General features: G+C 43.6%; 2 protein-coding genes across 6 annotated transcripts; one reads left to right on the top strand and one right to left on the bottom strand.

Annotated features, from left to right (window-relative positions):
- Nucleotides 1–462: 462 nt before the first annotated feature.
- On the bottom strand, nt 463–15,127 carry LOC133841870 (triple functional domain protein). 4 transcript variants are annotated; one of them, XM_062274655.1, is made up of 8 exons: nt 14,811–15,127; nt 9,569–10,707; nt 8,224–8,322; nt 7,867–8,164; nt 1,663–1,749; nt 1,496–1,600; nt 1,295–1,429; nt 463–1,239 (listed from the first exon to the last, which is right to left on the bottom strand). In XM_062274655.1, exons 2-8 carry the CDS (start codon nt 10,333–10,335, stop codon nt 736–738), a joined length of 1,995 nt encoding a protein of 664 aa, XP_062130639.1. In that variant the 5' UTR covers nt 10,336–10,707; nt 14,811–15,127; the 3' UTR covers nt 463–735. The 4 variants fall into 4 exon arrangements, with proteins under 4 accessions (XP_062130639.1, XP_062130638.1, XP_062130640.1 ...); XM_062274654.1 differs by having other exon boundaries at nt 14,817–15,127; XM_062274656.1 differs by lacking the exons at nt 9,569–10,707; nt 14,811–15,127 and adding exons at nt 8,660–8,839; nt 8,893–9,330.
- On the top strand, nt 11,981–13,243 carry LOC133844000 (uncharacterized). Of its 2 annotated transcripts, none has more exons than XM_062277781.1 (2): nt 11,981–12,753; nt 13,087–13,243. In XM_062277781.1, the coding sequence occupies exon 1, from the start codon at nt 12,145–12,147 to the stop codon at nt 12,727–12,729; it is 585 nt and encodes a 194-aa protein (XP_062133765.1). In that variant the 5' UTR covers nt 11,981–12,144; the 3' UTR covers nt 12,730–12,753; nt 13,087–13,243. The 2 variants fall into 2 exon arrangements, with proteins under 2 accessions (XP_062133765.1, XP_062133764.1); XM_062277780.1 differs by having other exon boundaries at nt 11,989–12,741.
- Nucleotides 15,128–17,513: the final 2,386 nt, after the last annotated feature.

Genomic DNA, 17,513 nt, shown 5'->3' with positions numbered 1-17,513 from the left:
TCTGTCTGATTTTAAATTCAGCGTCAAGCGTCAATTGTTTATTTTTATACATTTTCAAAGTGATGTCACAAGCGATTCAATTGCCTAACAAGTTATTCGGATTGTTAATTGTATGTCGTTTATTAACAATGCCATTTGGAGGCTGTGGCTCATAATTTGGCAATGTTGTGAACACTGCAGCAACAGAACAGAAAATAATTACTGAACATTGCTTTAAAGCGTGAGAAGCTCAAATTCTCTTTGACGTGTTTGAAATAAACAACTCGTTAACGAAGGTTTCGATTCCGGTTTTTTTTTGTTTTTATAACTTAATCCTCGAAGAACAACAATCTCAATGAATAGTCAAAATTTCACAGTGAACAATTTGTTTTACTCGATGTGACGATATAAATACATTAAATAGTATTTAAACGATTAACTTATTTAACAATATTTGGTGATTTAGCATAGACTTCTAATATGTTGTTTTTTTTATCTTTTTTTTTGGAATTTGGTAACTTAACAATTATAACAAATTTGGGGCACAATTAAACATAGCAACAATGTTTTCCTTTCCACATTTCTTTCAGGTAAATGTTGTTGGCTCAATGCACAGGCTGTTCAGGATCAGTCTGGGGTCGGGGGAGAGGAAGGAGCCTTCCAGGAAATTGAACTCCATATTTCATATAGGGCAATCTTGGGCTCTTAAAAGCACGCAGAACCAATCGGAGATCAGATCTCCGTATACATCGATGTCTACGAGGCCGCATACCAAGTGGTTCGATTGCTGGCCGTTTCCTCATCAGGTTTGGGCATTATCCAAATGTTGCCAATGCCACTGTCCGAGCTAAAGCGATTCGAGTCGCGATACAGTGAGAAACTCGGTGCCTTGCGATGCAGATGATCGTTCTCACGCGAATAGCGCTCTTGCAGCTTCAGACGCTCCTCGTTGGCATAGTTGTTGATCATGTCACGTATCAGATCCAACCAGAGCTGAATCTGCGCCGGATCAGCGGTGAATTCGCATTCCTGTTGCTTGCGGCGCTCATAGTAGAGTGTAAACGATTTCGTTCTGGCCGAGATACCAACGTGCTCGCATGGATAACGACCATGGAAGACCAGATGCTTGCCTTTTATCTCCGTATAAATGATGCACTTGTCAAATATAAACACTTTGGCGCGATAGTTGCGTTTGAGCTTTTGATCCATCACCTGAAACTCGCTGACCTTGCGGAACTTGCCCTGATAATACACATTGAACTGCAAAGAGTGGCATTAGAATCGTGATCGTGGAGTGCATTGAAAGTAAACCCACCTCATGGCAATCCACAATATCATTGATAATTTCCGATTCATTCGTTGTGGTCAACAATGTGCGCAATCGCTTCTCCAGACGGCAGCAGGACTCAATAAGTGGCTTCATCACAATGTCGCGATTCTTGAAGAAAGTCTAAGTAAAACCAAAGAAAGGCAAATTAAGATATGTATAAGAAATTAAAGATCGTGTTCTACTCACAGTGATGAACTGGGTTAGGAGCAGTGGATAACGCGCCATTCTCTGAATTGGCTGAACGAGGAAACTGTTGATGCCCAGCTTGTCATCGCGCTCCAGGCGAATGCTCTGCATGAAGGATATATATTTAGTCATTGGAAAACATTTTAGGATAGTCAAAAACAACCTACCGTAAAGTAATTCTTATAAAGATCGCACAGCTTTAAGGACTTCTGTTTGTTCATCGTAAAGATCACATAACCATAAAAGCAGTCTTGCTGTAAGATCAAAAAGAGGTGTTAGTAAATCTATAAAAACGGCAATAATATTAATATAATTAATAATAATAATAATAACAAAATACTGAATAACATAATACTGAATAACATATTTAATAATACTTCAATTATTATATTCATCATTAACCGCAGGCGAATCGCAGACGAATCGCAAGCGAATCGCAGACGAATCGCAAGCGAATCGCAGACGAATCGCAAGCGAATCGCAGACGAATCGCAGGCGAATCGCAGGCAAATCGCAGGCGAATCGCAAGCGAATCGCAGACGAATCGCAGGCGAATCGCAGGCGAATCGCAAGCGAATCGCAGACCAAACGCAAGCGAATCGCAGACGAATCGCAGGCGAATCGCAAGCGAATCGCAGACGAATCGCAAGCGAATCGCAGACGAATCGCAAGCGAATCGCAGACGAATCGCAGGCGAATCGCAGGCAAATCGCAGGCGAATCGCAAGCGAATCGCAGACGAATCGCAGGCGAATCGCAGGCGAATCGCAAGCGAATCGCAGACCAAACGCAAGCGAATCGCAGACGAATCGCAGGCGAATCGCAAGCGAATCGCAGACGAATCGCAGACGAATCGCAAGCGAATCGCAAGCGAATCGCAGGCGAATCGCAGGCGAATCGCAAGCGAATCGAAGGCGAACCTCAAGCGAATCGCAGACGAATCGCAGACGAGTCGCAGGCGAATCGCAGACGAATCGCAGGCGAATCGCAGACGAATCGCAGGCGAATCGCAGACGAATCGCAAGCGAATCGCAGACGAATCGCAGGCGAATCGCAAGCGAATCGCAGACGAATCGCAGGCGAATCGCAGGCGAATCGCAAGCGAATCGCAGACCAAACGCAAGCGAATCGCAGACGAATCGCAGGCGAATCGCAAGCGAATCGCAGACGAATCGCAGACGAATCGCAAGCGAATCGCAAGCGAATCGCAGGCGAATCGCAGGCGAATCGCAAGCGAATCGAAGGCGAACCTCAAGCGAATCGCAGACGAATCGCAGACGAATCGCAGGCGAATCGCAGACGAATCGCAGGCGAATCGCAGACGAATCGCAGACGAATCGCAGACGAATCGCAGGCGAATCGCAGACGAATCGCAGGCGAATCGCAGACGAATCGCAAGCGAATCGCAGCCGAATCGCAGGCGAATCGCAGGCGAATCGCAGGCGAATCGCAGACGAATCGCAGACGAATCGCAGGCGAATCGCAAGCGAATCGCAGGCGAATCGCAGATGAATCGCAGGCGAATCGCAAGCGAATCGCAAGCGAATCGCAGACGAATCGCAGGCGAATCGCAGGCGAATCGCAGATGAATCGCAGGCGAATCGCAAGCGAATCGCAGACGAATCGCAGACGAATCGCAGACGAATCGCAGGCGAATCGCAGACGAATCGCAGGCGAATCGCAGACGAATCGCAGGCGAATCGCAAGCGAATCGCAGGCGAATCGCAGATGAATCGCAGGCGAATCGCAAGCGAATCGCAGACGAATCGCAGGCGAATCGCAGGCGAATCGCAGACGAATCGCAGACGAATCGCAAGCGAATCGCAGACGAATCGCAGACGAATCGCAGGCGAATCGCAGACGAATAGCAGGCGAATCGCAGACGAATCGCAGGCGAATCGCAGACGAATCGCTGACGAATCGCAAGCGAATCGCAGGCGAATCGCAGACGAATCGCAGACGAATCGCAGACGAATCGCAAGCGAATCGCAGACGGATCGCAAGCGAATCGCAGACGAATCGCAAGCGAATCGCAAGCGAATCGCAGACGAATCGCAGGCGAATCGCAAGCGAATCGCAGACGAATCGCAGGCGAATCGCAAACGAATCGCAAGCGAATCGCAGGCGAATCGCAAGCGAATCGCAGACGAATCGCAGACGAATCGCAGGCGAATCGCAGACGAATCGCAAGCGAATCGCAGGCGAATCGCAGGCGAATCGCAAGCGAATCGCAGACGAATCGCAGGCGAATCGCAGACGAATCGCAAGCGAATCGCAGACGAATCGCAGGCGAATCGCAAGCGAATCACAGACGAATCGCAAGCGAATCGCAGACGAATCACAAGCGAATCGCAAGCGAATCGCAGACGAATCGCAAGCGAATCGCAGGCGAATCGCAGGCGAATCGCAAGCGAATCGCAGACGAATCGCAGGCGAATCGCAGACGAATCGCAGACGAATCGCAGACGAATCGCAGGCGAAACGCAGACGAATCGCCTGCGAAACGCAGACGAATCGCCTGCGAATCGCAAGCGAATCGCAGGCGAATCGCAGACGAATAGCAGGCGAATCGCAGACGAATCGCAGGCGAATCGCAGGCGAATCGCAGACGAATCGCAAGCGAATCGCAGACGAATCACAAGCGAATCGCAAGCGAATCGCAGACGAATCGCAAGCGAATCGCAGGCGAATCGCAGGCGAATCGCAAGCGAATCGCAGACGAATCGCAGGCGAATCGCAGACGAATCGCAGACGAATCGCAGACGAATCGCAGGCGAAACGCAGACGAATCGCCTGCGAATCGCAAGCGAATCGCAGGCGAATCGCAGACGAATCGCAGGCGAATCGCAGACGAATAGCAGGCGAATCGCAGACGAATCGCAGGCGAATCGCAGGCGAATCGCAGACGAATCGCAAGCGAATCGCAGGCGAATCGCAGACGAATCGCAAGCGAATCGCAGGCGAATCACAGGCGAATCGCAAGCGAATCGCAGACGAATCGCAGGCGAATCGCAGACGAATCGCAAGCGAATCGCAGACGAATCGCAGGCGAATCGCAGACGAATCGCAGACGAATCGCAAGCGAATCGCAGACGAATCGCAAGCGAATCGCAAGCGAATCGCAGACGAATCGCATGCGAATCGCAAGCGAATCGCAGACGAATCGCAGGCGAATCGCAAACGAATCGCAAGCGAATCGCAGGCGAATCGCAAGCGAATCGCAGACGAATCGCAGACGAATCGCAGGCGAATCGCAGACGAATCGCAAGCGAATCGCAGACGAATCGCAAGCGAATCGCAGACGAATCGCAGGCGAATCGCAGACGAATCGCAGACGAATCGCAAGCGAATCGCAAGCGAATCGCAAGCGAATCGCAGACGAATCGCAAGCGAATCGCAGACGAATCGCAGACGAATCGCAGGCGAATCGCAGGCGAATCGCAAGCGAATCGCAAGCGAATCGCAGGCGAATCGCAGATGAATCGCAGGCGAATCGCAGGCGAATCGCAGACGAATCGCAGGCGAATCGCAAGCGAATCGCAGGCGAATCGCAGATGAATCGCAGGCGAATCGCAAGCGAATCGCAGACGAATCGCAGGCGAATCGCAGGCGAATCGCAGACGAATCGCAGACGAATCGCAAGCGAATCGCAGACGAATCGCAGACGAATCGCAGGCGAATCGCAGACGAATAGCAGGCGAATCGCAGACGAATCGCAGGCGAATCGCAGACGAATCGCTGACGAATCGCAAGCGAATCGCAGGCGAATCGCAGACGAATCGCAGACGAATCGCAGACGAATCGCAAGCGAATCGCAGACGGATCGCAAGCGAATCGCAGACGAATCGCAAGCGAATCGCAAGCGAATCGCAGACGAATCGCAGGCGAATCGCAAGCGAATCGCAGACGAATCGCAGGCGAATCGCAAACGAATCGCAAGCGAATCGCAGGCGAATCGCAAGCGAATCGCAGACGAATCGCAGACGAATCGCAGGCGAATCGCAGACGAATCGCAAGCGAATCGCAGGCGAATCGCAGGCGAATCGCAAGCGAATCGCAGACGAATCGCAGGCGAATCGCAGACGAATCGCAAGCGAATCGCAGACGAATCGCAGGCGAATCGCAAGCGAATCACAGACGAATCGCAAGCGAATCGCAGACGAATCACAAGCGAATCGCAAGCGAATCGCAGACGAATCGCAAGCGAATCGCAGGCGAATCGCAGGCGAATCGCAAGCGAATCGCAGACGAATCGCAGGCGAATCGCAGACGAATCGCAGACGAATCGCAGACGAATCGCAGGCGAAACGCAGACGAATCGCCTGCGAAACGCAGACGAATCGCCTGCGAATCGCAAGCGAATCGCAGGCGAATCGCAGACGAATAGCAGGCGAATCGCAGACGAATCGCAGGCGAATCGCAGGCGAATCGCAGACGAATCGCAAGCGAATCGCAGACGAATCACAAGCGAATCGCAAGCGAATCGCAGACGAATCGCAAGCGAATCGCAGGCGAATCGCAGGCGAATCGCAAGCGAATCGCAGACGAATCGCAGGCGAATCGCAGACGAATCGCAGACGAATCGCAGACGAATCGCAGGCGAAACGCAGACGAATCGCCTGCGAATCGCAAGCGAATCGCAGGCGAATCGCAGACGAATCGCAGGCGAATCGCAGACGAATAGCAGGCGAATCGCAGACGAATCGCAGGCGAATCGCAGGCGAATCGCAGACGAATCGCAAGCGAATCGCAGGCGAATCGCAGACGAATCGCAAGCGAATCGCAGGCGAATCACAGGCGAATCGCAAGCGAATCGCAGACGAATCGCAGGCGAATCGCAGACGAATCGCAAGCGAATCGCAGACGAATCGCAGGCGAATCGCAGACGAATCGCAGACGAATCGCAAGCGAATCGCAGACGAATCGCAAGCGAATCGCAAGCGAATCGCAGACGAATCGCATGCGAATCGCAAGCGAATCGCAGACGAATCGCAGGCGAATCGCAAACGAATCGCAAGCGAATCGCAGGCGAATCGCAAGCGAATCGCAGACGAATCGCAGACGAATCGCAGGCGAATCGCAGACGAATCGCAAGCGAATCGCAGACGAATCGCAGACGAATCGCAAGCGAATCGCAGACGAATCGCAGGCGAATCGCAGACGAATCGCAGACGAATCGCAAGCGAATCGCAAGCGAATCGCAAGCGAATCGCAGACGAATCGCAAGCGAATCGCAGACGAATCGCAGACGAATCGCAGGCGAATCGCAGGCGAATCGCAAGCGAATCGCAAGCGAATCGCAGGCGAATCGCAGATGAATCGCAGGCGAATCGCAAACGAATCGCAGACGAATCGCAAGCGAATCGCAGACGAATCGCAGACGAATCGCAGACGAATCGCAGGCGAATCGCAGACGAATCGCAAGCGAATCGCAGGCGAATCGCAGGCGAATCGCAGGCGAATCGCAGATGAATCGCAGGCGAATCGCAAACGAATCGCAAGCGAATCGCAGACGAATCGCAGGCGAATCGCAGGCGGATCGCAGACGAATCGCAGGCGAATCGCAGACGAATCGCAGGCGAATCGCAAGCGAATCGCAGGCGAATCGCAGACGAATCGCGAGCGAATCGCAGACGAATCGCAGGCGAATCGCAGACGAATCGCAGGCGAATCGCAGACGAATCGCATGCGAATCGCAGACGAATCGCAAGCGAATCGCAGACGAATCGCAAGCGAATCGCAGACGAATCGCAGGCGAATCGCAAGCGAATCGCAGACGAATCGCAGGCGAATCGCAGGCGAATCGCAGACGAATCGCAAGCGAATCGCAGACGAATCGCAAGCGAATCGCAGACGAATCGCAGGCGAATCGCAAGCGAATCGCAGACGAATCGCAGGCGAATCGCAGGCGAATCGCAGACGAATCGCATGCGAATCGCAGACGAATCGCAAGCGAATCGCAGACGAATCGCAGACGAATCGCAGGCGAATCGCAGGCGAATCGCAAGCGAATCGCAAGCGAATCGCAGGCGAATCGCAGATGAATCGCAGGCGAATCGCAAACGAATCGCAGACGAATCGCAAGCGAATCGCAGACGAATCGCAGACGAATCGCAGACGAATCGCAGGCGAATCGCAAGCGAATCGCAAGCGAATCGCAGGCGAATCGCAGATGAATCGCAGGCGAATCGCAAACGAATCGCAGACGAATCGCAGGCGAATCGACACCTATTATTATTATCTGTATTTTGTGGTTAATCTAGCTATTTTTTAGAAATCATAATTCGCATTTATATAAATTCCTAAGAGCTAAATAAATTGATGAACTGATGAATAATTGGTGAAAAATATGTTCGTTCGCATAGTACTTACATCTAAAAATACTAGGAATTCGTCAAAGAGACGTTTAAGATCACGGCGATTGCGCTGCAGCATGGGCAAAAACTCATCGCGATGGAATTCATAGATCTGCTCAATATTGCCAAAGAGATCGTACTTCTTGCCACGCAGTCCCAGAGGCAAGTCCTTGCGCTGGAATATATTGCCGTAGTTCTCCAAGCCAGTAAAGAGATTATTCACATAGGCCTCCTCGGTGTGTATGAGCTCTTCCAGAATTGGATGTACACATTTGTCGCTCTTATCACGCAGCTCAATTTCCACATCATCCTCACTGAAAAATACGTTTTTATTTATTTTTATTATTTCATATTGTTTTTTGCATTCTCTTACTCTTCTTTGGGCTGGTAGAGTGAATGAAATTTATCAACCAGTTGATGGTTTGTTGTTCCAATGATTTCAGTCTTCCTTCTCGGAGTAGAACGATAGTTTCTGCGAAGAGAGATAAGAGCACATAAAATGGTCAAACACTGAGAACGACGCTCTGCTTTTTATAGCATTCATCATTGATAACGATATTAACGCTAAGCTCACTAGACTAGCCCAAGAATATGGCAGCCATTTCGAAAACAACAAATACAAGATAACGCGTCCCCAACGAGGCGCTGTATGATTCACGACTTCATCGCCCTCTGATAAGCGACTAGTCAAGGCAACAGTACTTATGTACCTATCCATGTACATAATGGAAACAAGTGTGTTGGGTATGATTCAGTTTGGAAAAACGGGTTAACCCCCCACACACACGTTGTTGGAAATTGGACATTACCCGTCGCAGGTGCTTGGGGTGTCCATTCACATAAAAGACAAGGATCTTGCCCAAAGTTTTGTACAGCAACAACGAGAACTGGGTCAGACAGTCCAAGAAGAAATCCAACTGAGAGATTAGGAACCATGACACCATGATCAGGAGAAGCATTGAAACGCCCGTCACTGTGAAGCCCATCAGCTGCAAAGCTAGCAAATTACTTCGATGCGACCAAAATTGGACTGAATACAGACCCCCTCGATACATCCTTCCCTGTTAGCCACTGTCAAGGATAGCGACGAACTGAGAATGCTCGCAGTGGGTGAAAGGTCAGATGGATTTGATGCATTGGAGCCGCTCTTTGGAGTGACCTCATCGGTGTCCGCTTCAAAATCTAACATCGATACTGATCGAGTGGCAGAGACTTTTGTGTTTTCGTTGTCCTCAATCCTTGCATGCCTCGGGATCGTATTAACTCCTTTCGATACCATGACCGGACGGGGAGGCACAAAGTTTTCCTCTGATTCGCCATGAAGCTGGGTATCGCTCTGGTTTTCGTTTTGTTTCTCTTTGGACTCTGATGGCTCCATGTTTTAGCTGGAGATGCTTTATAAGATCCGAGTGCGATAGATACATTTTTTAGAATATTCCGACATTTCCTAACACAAGTGTAAATACGTTCCAGAATCGGGTTTGACACTTAATTCGAGGCAGCAACCGGTTTCCAATACTCATAAAATACAACGAAACTTAAAACGGAGGTTTCACCTTCAACATTTGTTCATTAGGTTCCCCCACTCAATCTCTGAACTGGAAAGACTAAGCTGAACAGTATGCGAAGGTCGTCTCTAAATCTACAAAACAGGGTATTGATTGAAGCCATGATATCACCGATATCATACATCATACTTATTTAGTTAGCCCACTCACCTTGGGAAATCCTTGTCGGGTCGCAGCGGCCGAGTCTTGTGTGTGTGATCCGCGCTTATCGAACGCTGCACGTGCTGGGATTTGTTCTCCTCGGGTTCAATGGAACTGCTCAGCACTGCGGAGCTGCTCTCCTTAAGTTCATGTTCCGCTGGCGTTTGGGGATCCGTCTCGAAGTCAGAGATCTGATCAACCTCATCCTCGGATCGCACTTCGTCAATGCTGATGTGTGCACTTGAAATGGAATTACTGCCGGAGTTAAGACCTGGCAAGGCAATCCGACGTGGTGTAGGAGAAGTTTTAAGCTGTGCGCTCCCATCGTATTGCGAAAAGCTGGGAACACGACGATTCTCAAGCAACTTCAGACTGAGTCGCTCTTGCCGCAAATAGCTGATGTTGGATTTGAGAGTCTCAAAACGTTTCACCTTCTGTCGCACATCCAACAGAGCAGGATCCGCCGTGGGAGTGGTTGGTGTCGTTGGTTCCTCAGCGGGTTGGGAAGGAGTTTTGGGTTGTTCTTCACCCGTATCATCGCTGGCCGCTCGCATTTTAAGCACTGAGCGTCGGTTGAACGCACTCTCCGTATCCGAGTTGACCGAGTAGGAGAGCTGAAAGGAACTGGAACTGGTGCTCACGTTGCTGTCGCGTCGTCCGGCGTTCTCCGCATCCACGTTACTACTGCGACGCAGAGTGTTGCGCTTGTTGAAGTTCCGGTTGCTCAAGTTGCGCTCTCGCCGAAACGGCAGCGGGCTGAGATCTTCGTCGGCCATTGTGCTCGGAGTCGCCTGATAGTGTTTATCACTACCAACTCTCCCGCTCTCTAATTATATTTAACTGTCTTTGTGTCTTAATGTGTTCTGTTTCTCTCTCTTTGTTTTTTGGTCTCTCTAAACTTATTTCTTTTCAGACAGAGTCTAGTTTTTCATTCCACAACCAATTCTCTAGTTATAGTAGTTACAATATTAATTTAGTTTTAAGTATGTGTGTATTCACATTATTGTTTATCTTTTGTGTTTGCTTTGGAATTTTTGAGACACGTATTTGTATCTCGTGCGTTGGCTGCCAACAGCTGTGACTGCGGGGGTTTTGTTTATTTTTCGCTGTTTTCGTCCGCTTTGTTTTTTCGTCCGCTTTTTAATGCGCTGCAACAAAATGTTAAACAAAAATAAATATTCAATAAAGTGTTTTTTTTTATATTTTAACATTTAAAATTGTATATACAAACTTTTGCTTAGTATATTCAAATACATGTATAAAACACACAAGTCATTTAGCAAAGTCACGAAGACGGAGATTTTTGTGGTTAAACAAAAGAATCTGGCAATTTGTGAACAAAATGTCATCGATAGACGATCTTTGCATTTTCTTGATTTGATCATTGAAATCTAACTCTAAATTTACTTATTTAATTTACATTATATAACTTTACGCAGAGTGTCTTAAGATGGAATTTGCTTCTTCCTACGCTGGTAGGGCACTTTTTCTTGCTTTCGTCATTAAAATATCTAATAACAATATAATCCATTAATTGCATATATAAATCCATTAATTGCATATAACTTTGAACTTAGTTCGTTAAGATGGTCCGATTGTTTTACAAATATTTACTATGTTCGTGTGGATACAAATCTGTTTATTTTTAATGCGAATGACGTCAAGCGGTTATAGATTCAAAGATAGCCGAGCTCGCCATACACAGTATACGATCTGTAGTGGCTAATTATCTGTGACGTTGCGACAAAAAATGGTTAGAACGTAATAAACTCGGTTTCTAAACAACATCTCATCTTGCTCATTCATCACAAGTTCTGGTTGCCAAATAGCCAAAAGAAATAATGGAAAACACTTAATTCTTAAACAGTTAAAAAATCTACAAAAAAAATACTGTTAGGTGTGCTTTACTGTGAGATATCCTTTACCCATTTTCAATAAATGAAAATAGAGTAGTATTATCGTTAAAATATAGCAGCTAACTATTTGGTATAATAATTAACATGTAAATAAATAAATAATCAGATTAAAACACCGATAAAAACTGAAATATACCAAAATATATATTTCGTATGTCAATATATTATTACTTTCAAAATTAATCATAATCATCATCAAAATACAGCAGCCGGTTTTCGCCCTAATAAAATATTTCTCGAACAACTTCTAAGTTCTTAAGCTGATCGCAACTAAATCAGGAAAAATCACAAATAAAAAACTCTTAACGTAAATCATATAAAACTGTGTATAACTAGATAAACTTTTACCTTAAATATAACATACATATAAATCGGCGATATTCTTTAGAGAACAGAATTGAAGCAACTTTGCTTTAAAATACTCAAAAAGTAAACACTTTTGTACTTTGTTCAAACATTCGATTTTCTAAGTGAGCATGGGTTTAAGGATCATAATATTCTAACAAAAAACTTTCATTTTTTTTTTTTATTATGTTATATGAGCTTGGAAGTTTCAACAACGTAAACAATCTGGATCGGAAATTATTTCAATTTTAAATTAAATTTCATTTGCTAAGTTCAACCAAATTTAGCAGTTTTACTTTTCCATTTTACTAAGAAATTGCGGTAATGAAACGTTTAGACATTTACAGCGCCTTCGTGGCCCTGGGAAGTCCAGGTACCAAGGAGGACATTATCATCCAGGTGGCCAAGCAGCAGAATATTCGCTTCAATGATTTGCCTCAACTGCAAAAGGAAGTTGATCAAGCATTGGAGGAGAGTCAACGATTGGGATTCATCGATCGACAGGGGACAATCTACAAATTAAACATGGAGACGACGCCAGCGAAGTGTTCGAACTCTGCTCCCAATAAACCAGCAACGACAAAAGGAAGCACTCAAGGAGCCGCAACAGCAGCAGTGGAGCGTATTTCCAGACAACTTAATGGCCAAGGAGATGGAAAGCGAAGTCACTCTGTAGCGAGCACCCGAAGTGGTCCCAAGTCTCCTCCATTGTCCTTGTGCTCTGCTTGCGTTGTGGATCCCAATGTGAAGACAGAGCGACGCAAGAATTCGAATAACCTGGACAAAATACTGTTGCCTAAAGATACGAGTGTCTGCTCTATTTGTGGCCTTAACAGCGATAATTCCGGAAATACTGAAGAGCCGGATGTAGATAAAAGTGTGTGGCCCACAATGCGTACTTTAATATGAGATCGTGAGATAGTAAGTTGCAAGGTTCGATGGAATTCTATATATAAGCACTATTCTATTGCATTTTATTATACAAAAATATAATAGAATATGGGAGTTAGCGTACATGTGTGTCATACATATATATGTATGGGTTATATTCGTCTGTCCGTTATCTTAATTGAAAGGCATAGATCTTACAACTTTTATTATTCATTTCAATTTTGATTGATCCAACTGGTTAATTGTCTATGTAGTGTAGCTGTCTCTGCTTTTATATGATTACCAATGTAGTAAAAAAAAAATATTTAATTATATAACACATCTGATCAGCAGTAGCTTATAACCCTAACTTGTTTCCTATCCTATTTCTTTCAGATTTCTAGCACTGTCATGGCTGCTGATTATTTTGACAAACTGACAAAATTAGTACGTTCTTTCCATCGGACAATTTGTTGCTTTACAATCAACAATGCATTTATATATATTATATGAAACTACTTTGAGACGAGTAAATAAACAAGTATTAACAAAATTGGCTATTTTTTAATTGGATAAGTTCTCATAACCGTTGATTTGTTGCCCCTGTTTGATAACCTTTAGCCTCGTCTAGCAATTGGCTACAGAACAGAATAAATGTGTTATATAATATCTTTAGATATTTCTATAAGATTACATGAACTTCAGTTCCTTTCGCCAAATTACAAAAGCGCTAAAAACTATTGATGTGAAGTGATGATAAACAATTTAAAAAACGATCATTTAATAAGATTCTTCTCATTTGCCTAAAGACTTATACATTTATCAGTATACATCAGTTCATTCATTTCCTAAACTACTAAAAATAATTAAATTTAAATGGTTTATGTTGTTTTTTATACTCGTAGTTCACTGTAACCGTTCTTAGTTGTTTGGTGAGAAATGAATGGGTCATTAACAAGTTTTATAGTAGAAACTGAAAAACAATACCAGTAATAACATCACTTAGTTTTAAAGTACAACTGTTGGGTTTCCCAAGTCAATTGTTATTTATAAATACTTTGGCTTAAGTACTTAGCTATTCGTTATAGGTGGGTATATATTATTGTTTGCTTGCCATTCCTTCGACTTTTTATTGATTGTTCAACTTTTAATATGAAACAATAAACTAATAGAGGTGAATTAATGACCTCACGATCTCTGATCATACATTTTGTATATAAGTTGTCTAAAGAAAAGTTTATCTTTTCATGTCATATCAAATATATCAAATATGAATAAGTAAATCTTGCAACTGAGCAACAAATATTACTAATAGTAAATAAAAACATGATTTAAAAGAAATGTTATTTTCTTTAACTTGTTGCCAGGGAATAAATGCACATATGTTAGCTTTATAAGCGTCGTTCTCAAACTTGTATCGAGACTCTAAATGTTATTAGTGTGAGTACATTTGGCTATCTCTTTCTCTAATCTACCAATTGGCTTTTAAAAGCCGTTTCTTGGAATTGCCGGCACGAAAATAAACTGCAACAATCATAAAAGCAAATGGCTGATATGATTTTATTAGTAAACACTGATAAAAAAGGGAGTTTTTGTGCTATTTTGGAAGTGAAGTGAATTTTATATTTTGTAAATTAGTATTAAACAATTTTGTTTAGCAATTGTTTATGAATTTACAATCTCCGAAATGAATACGAAGTAAAACGAGAGAAACCACAAAAAAGTTTATTAAATTGTCTGCTTAGTACAAAAAAAAATGAGTGAATAAAAATGACTAAAACACTCATTTGAGCCAAACTCATTTAAAGACAGATTTGCACACACACGTCATGTGAAGAGAATTAGGGGAGAAAACACTCTGTAAACCCGATTTGGTATATAATATTTCACAAATATTTTAATTTGTTTTCTATGTACAATATTTACATGTCATGCACGTGTTAATTAAACAATTAGCCATTAGCTGACATATTTAAAGCGCGTCTATAGTCTGACTTTTATTTTACTGTCTGTTGGTTAGATTTAGGGTTTTTTTTCAGAGTTTATGCACTACGTAGACATAAATAAATAGATTTGCAATTACGTGCTTTTTATGTTATTGTCCATTTGCCATTTTTGACACTTACATTAGGTAACAGTGGCAAATTTAAAGTAATTTTAAGGTCAGCTTTAGTCACAATTGAATCAACAGAATGTTCTATAAGCGCACACAGCGTATACGCAATTTACACACACACAGAAGTGTTGCTGCGACAGTTGCTGTTGCTGTTTCTGTTGCTGTCGTTGTTAACTGTTTTGCGCATACACGACAGAGACAGACAGACAGACGAACAACTGACGACGACGAGACGAGAGACGAATGACGAGACACGACGAGTCACGATATTTTTGTCGACGCCCGACGACTAGAATTCAGTGTTCAGCTCACCTGCGCATTTGAATTGGCACTGATCCGGAATTCGCAATGCAGCAAGTGCGAAGTCGGCGGCTCTCTTATCACAGTGGGTGAAATACGTTTATGCTCTCAGCGATTTAACGAACTGTAAATAAAAATACGAGTAATGAAGACAACTCGAAAAGAGACAGATTTTAGCAGATGAAAAATATACAGTCATATGAAAATATATTTAACTACAGCAAATTGTCAATCGCACCCACTGTGCGCTCTTTCGCTCTCTCATTGTTTGTCACACAGTCGTTGTTGTAGGCTTTTAACTGTTTTGCGTTGCTTTGGATGTTGCTTTGGCATTGCTGCGCCGACTCCGCCGCTTTAGTTATAATTTTTTGTTCGTTGCTTGTTCTATCTTTATTATTTAGAGTGCACACACTCTCACACACAATTTAGCAGCTACTCGTGTACATGTGACTGTAGCTGTTGTTGCTTGTCACTGTCTGCGTGAGAGTTTTGCCGCATTTTCTACAGCAAATTATTGTCATAATTCTTTTCTTTTGCCGCGCTTCATTATTTCGCTTCGTATTTACATGCAGGCGGCATAAATTCTTAATTAGTCTAGGCCGACGACAACACGACTGACAATACAACAATGACAAAACCCATTCAAACATACTCGTATTATGTACTACATAAACATACTTTGGCACTTTCTTGCAGCAACATTGAGAAAATTGTCATAAGTGGTCACAAAAAAAAAAAAAAAAAAGAGTTTCACAATGAACAAGGCGAAAATTATATCTTTACAGCTGCTCTGCACATATAAGTATATACTCTGAAAACACATACGTACTCTTAAATTATTATCTTATCGACTTATCAGCAAGTATTGTACTTTTTTTTCATCGTCGCGTCACTTCGCAATTCAATCGCCACCAAGAAGAGCATAAGAGCCAATTGGCCATTTCAGTGTTCAAGTACTTTACACATTTCTGCTTATCTTAGCGCATTTTCGAACGTTCGTCGTTCTCAGATAGCCGAAAACTAAAGTAAGCTGCTTCAGATACACCTACTAAACATTCTTGCTGGGGGAGTCACAGCTGACTTGTGAAATACAATTTAAAGTGCATGGGGTTTAATTTTAATCCGTATCAAAGTACGTTAGAATCCGTTGATTTACTGATTTGATAGCTAAGTTATTTATTGTTGTTGCTTTCACATTCAAAAAAATGTTGCCGCCTTAAGCTGTAAAAAGTTTTCAATTTAAATAGCAAACAGCTTTTAACTGCGCACTACACATTTAGGTTTTATAGCAACGAGCTTTGCGTGGTACGTAAAAGCTTGTCAGCATGAGCAAGCAGTTTAAAGCTTCTGCACTGCTTCCATTTACAGCAAGCGAGCGTTACAGAATTAAAATTAATAAACATATTTTGTAATAAATAAATAACTTTTGTATATACACATAATTCCAGCAATATACATATATATATTGCAATTTATGAAAGATATGAAGTAAAGGAATACAACTTTCTGTTCAAAGAAGTCATCTCATATCATCAGCTCATATCATCTCTTACTTCACTGCAGTTGGACTTTGCATGCGTGCCCTTAACCATAAACAGGCTTGACAATGCGTTCAGATTTCAATACAGAGCTTGGTGCCGACAATCCAAAACATTCTACCCACCTTCTCATGTTTGCGTTTATAGTTTTCTCCGCCTCCAATTATTGTTTATTGTAACAGTCAAGTTTTCGCCGGAAATGCATTAAATTAAAGCTTGGTTGACTTAAGATTTCATTAGGATAACAGATCTTTAGATTCGAATGTCATTAGTTCATCCCTACTCAAAAATGTTATTAGTAATCTGAAAATATACAAAAGTCTGCATAAATACACAATACCTCTCTTTATTTAAACTGACATTAATGTGTCAAATATTGTAGATAACCCATTAAAAGCGGGGTTAAATATTAGTTCAGCCTAAGCCACCAACTATAATTGGTTAATAATTGAAAACTGCCCAAATATTTAGTTGAGCTGAACAGAATCGCACTCGTTGGACAATAATATACTCTTAATATCTTAAAGAGATAATAAAATATACTCGCAAGAGTTTCGAGAAAAGCAAAAGAGTCTCGCACTAGTATGCGTTAAATATTCAAAGTGATATAGAACCGTGTGTAGAATACCCAATTAGGTAAGCTAAATTGAACACAATAAGATAGTTAAACTATAGTATAAATGCTTTCGTCGAGAGGGCTTGATTATAGGGTGACTTGTTACCATTTTCTGGTTTACCCACTCACGTATGTAAGTGCATATATTTTAATTAAGGCACATAATTGCATTTCTTTACCAAATAAGTAAGCCTTGCTTGTAAAATTGTGATTTATTTACTTGTAATGTGGCCTAAATAGATTGACATGCATA

This window comes from Drosophila sulfurigaster, chromosome 3 (assembly GCF_023558435.1).
Source record: "Drosophila sulfurigaster albostrigata strain 15112-1811.04 chromosome 3, ASM2355843v2, whole genome shotgun sequence".
Classification (NCBI taxonomy): domain Eukaryota; kingdom Metazoa; phylum Arthropoda; class Insecta; order Diptera; family Drosophilidae; genus Drosophila; species Drosophila sulfurigaster.
The sequence above is the reverse complement of the archived record's forward strand: the minus strand, read 5'-3'. Positions and strand labels throughout refer to the sequence as shown.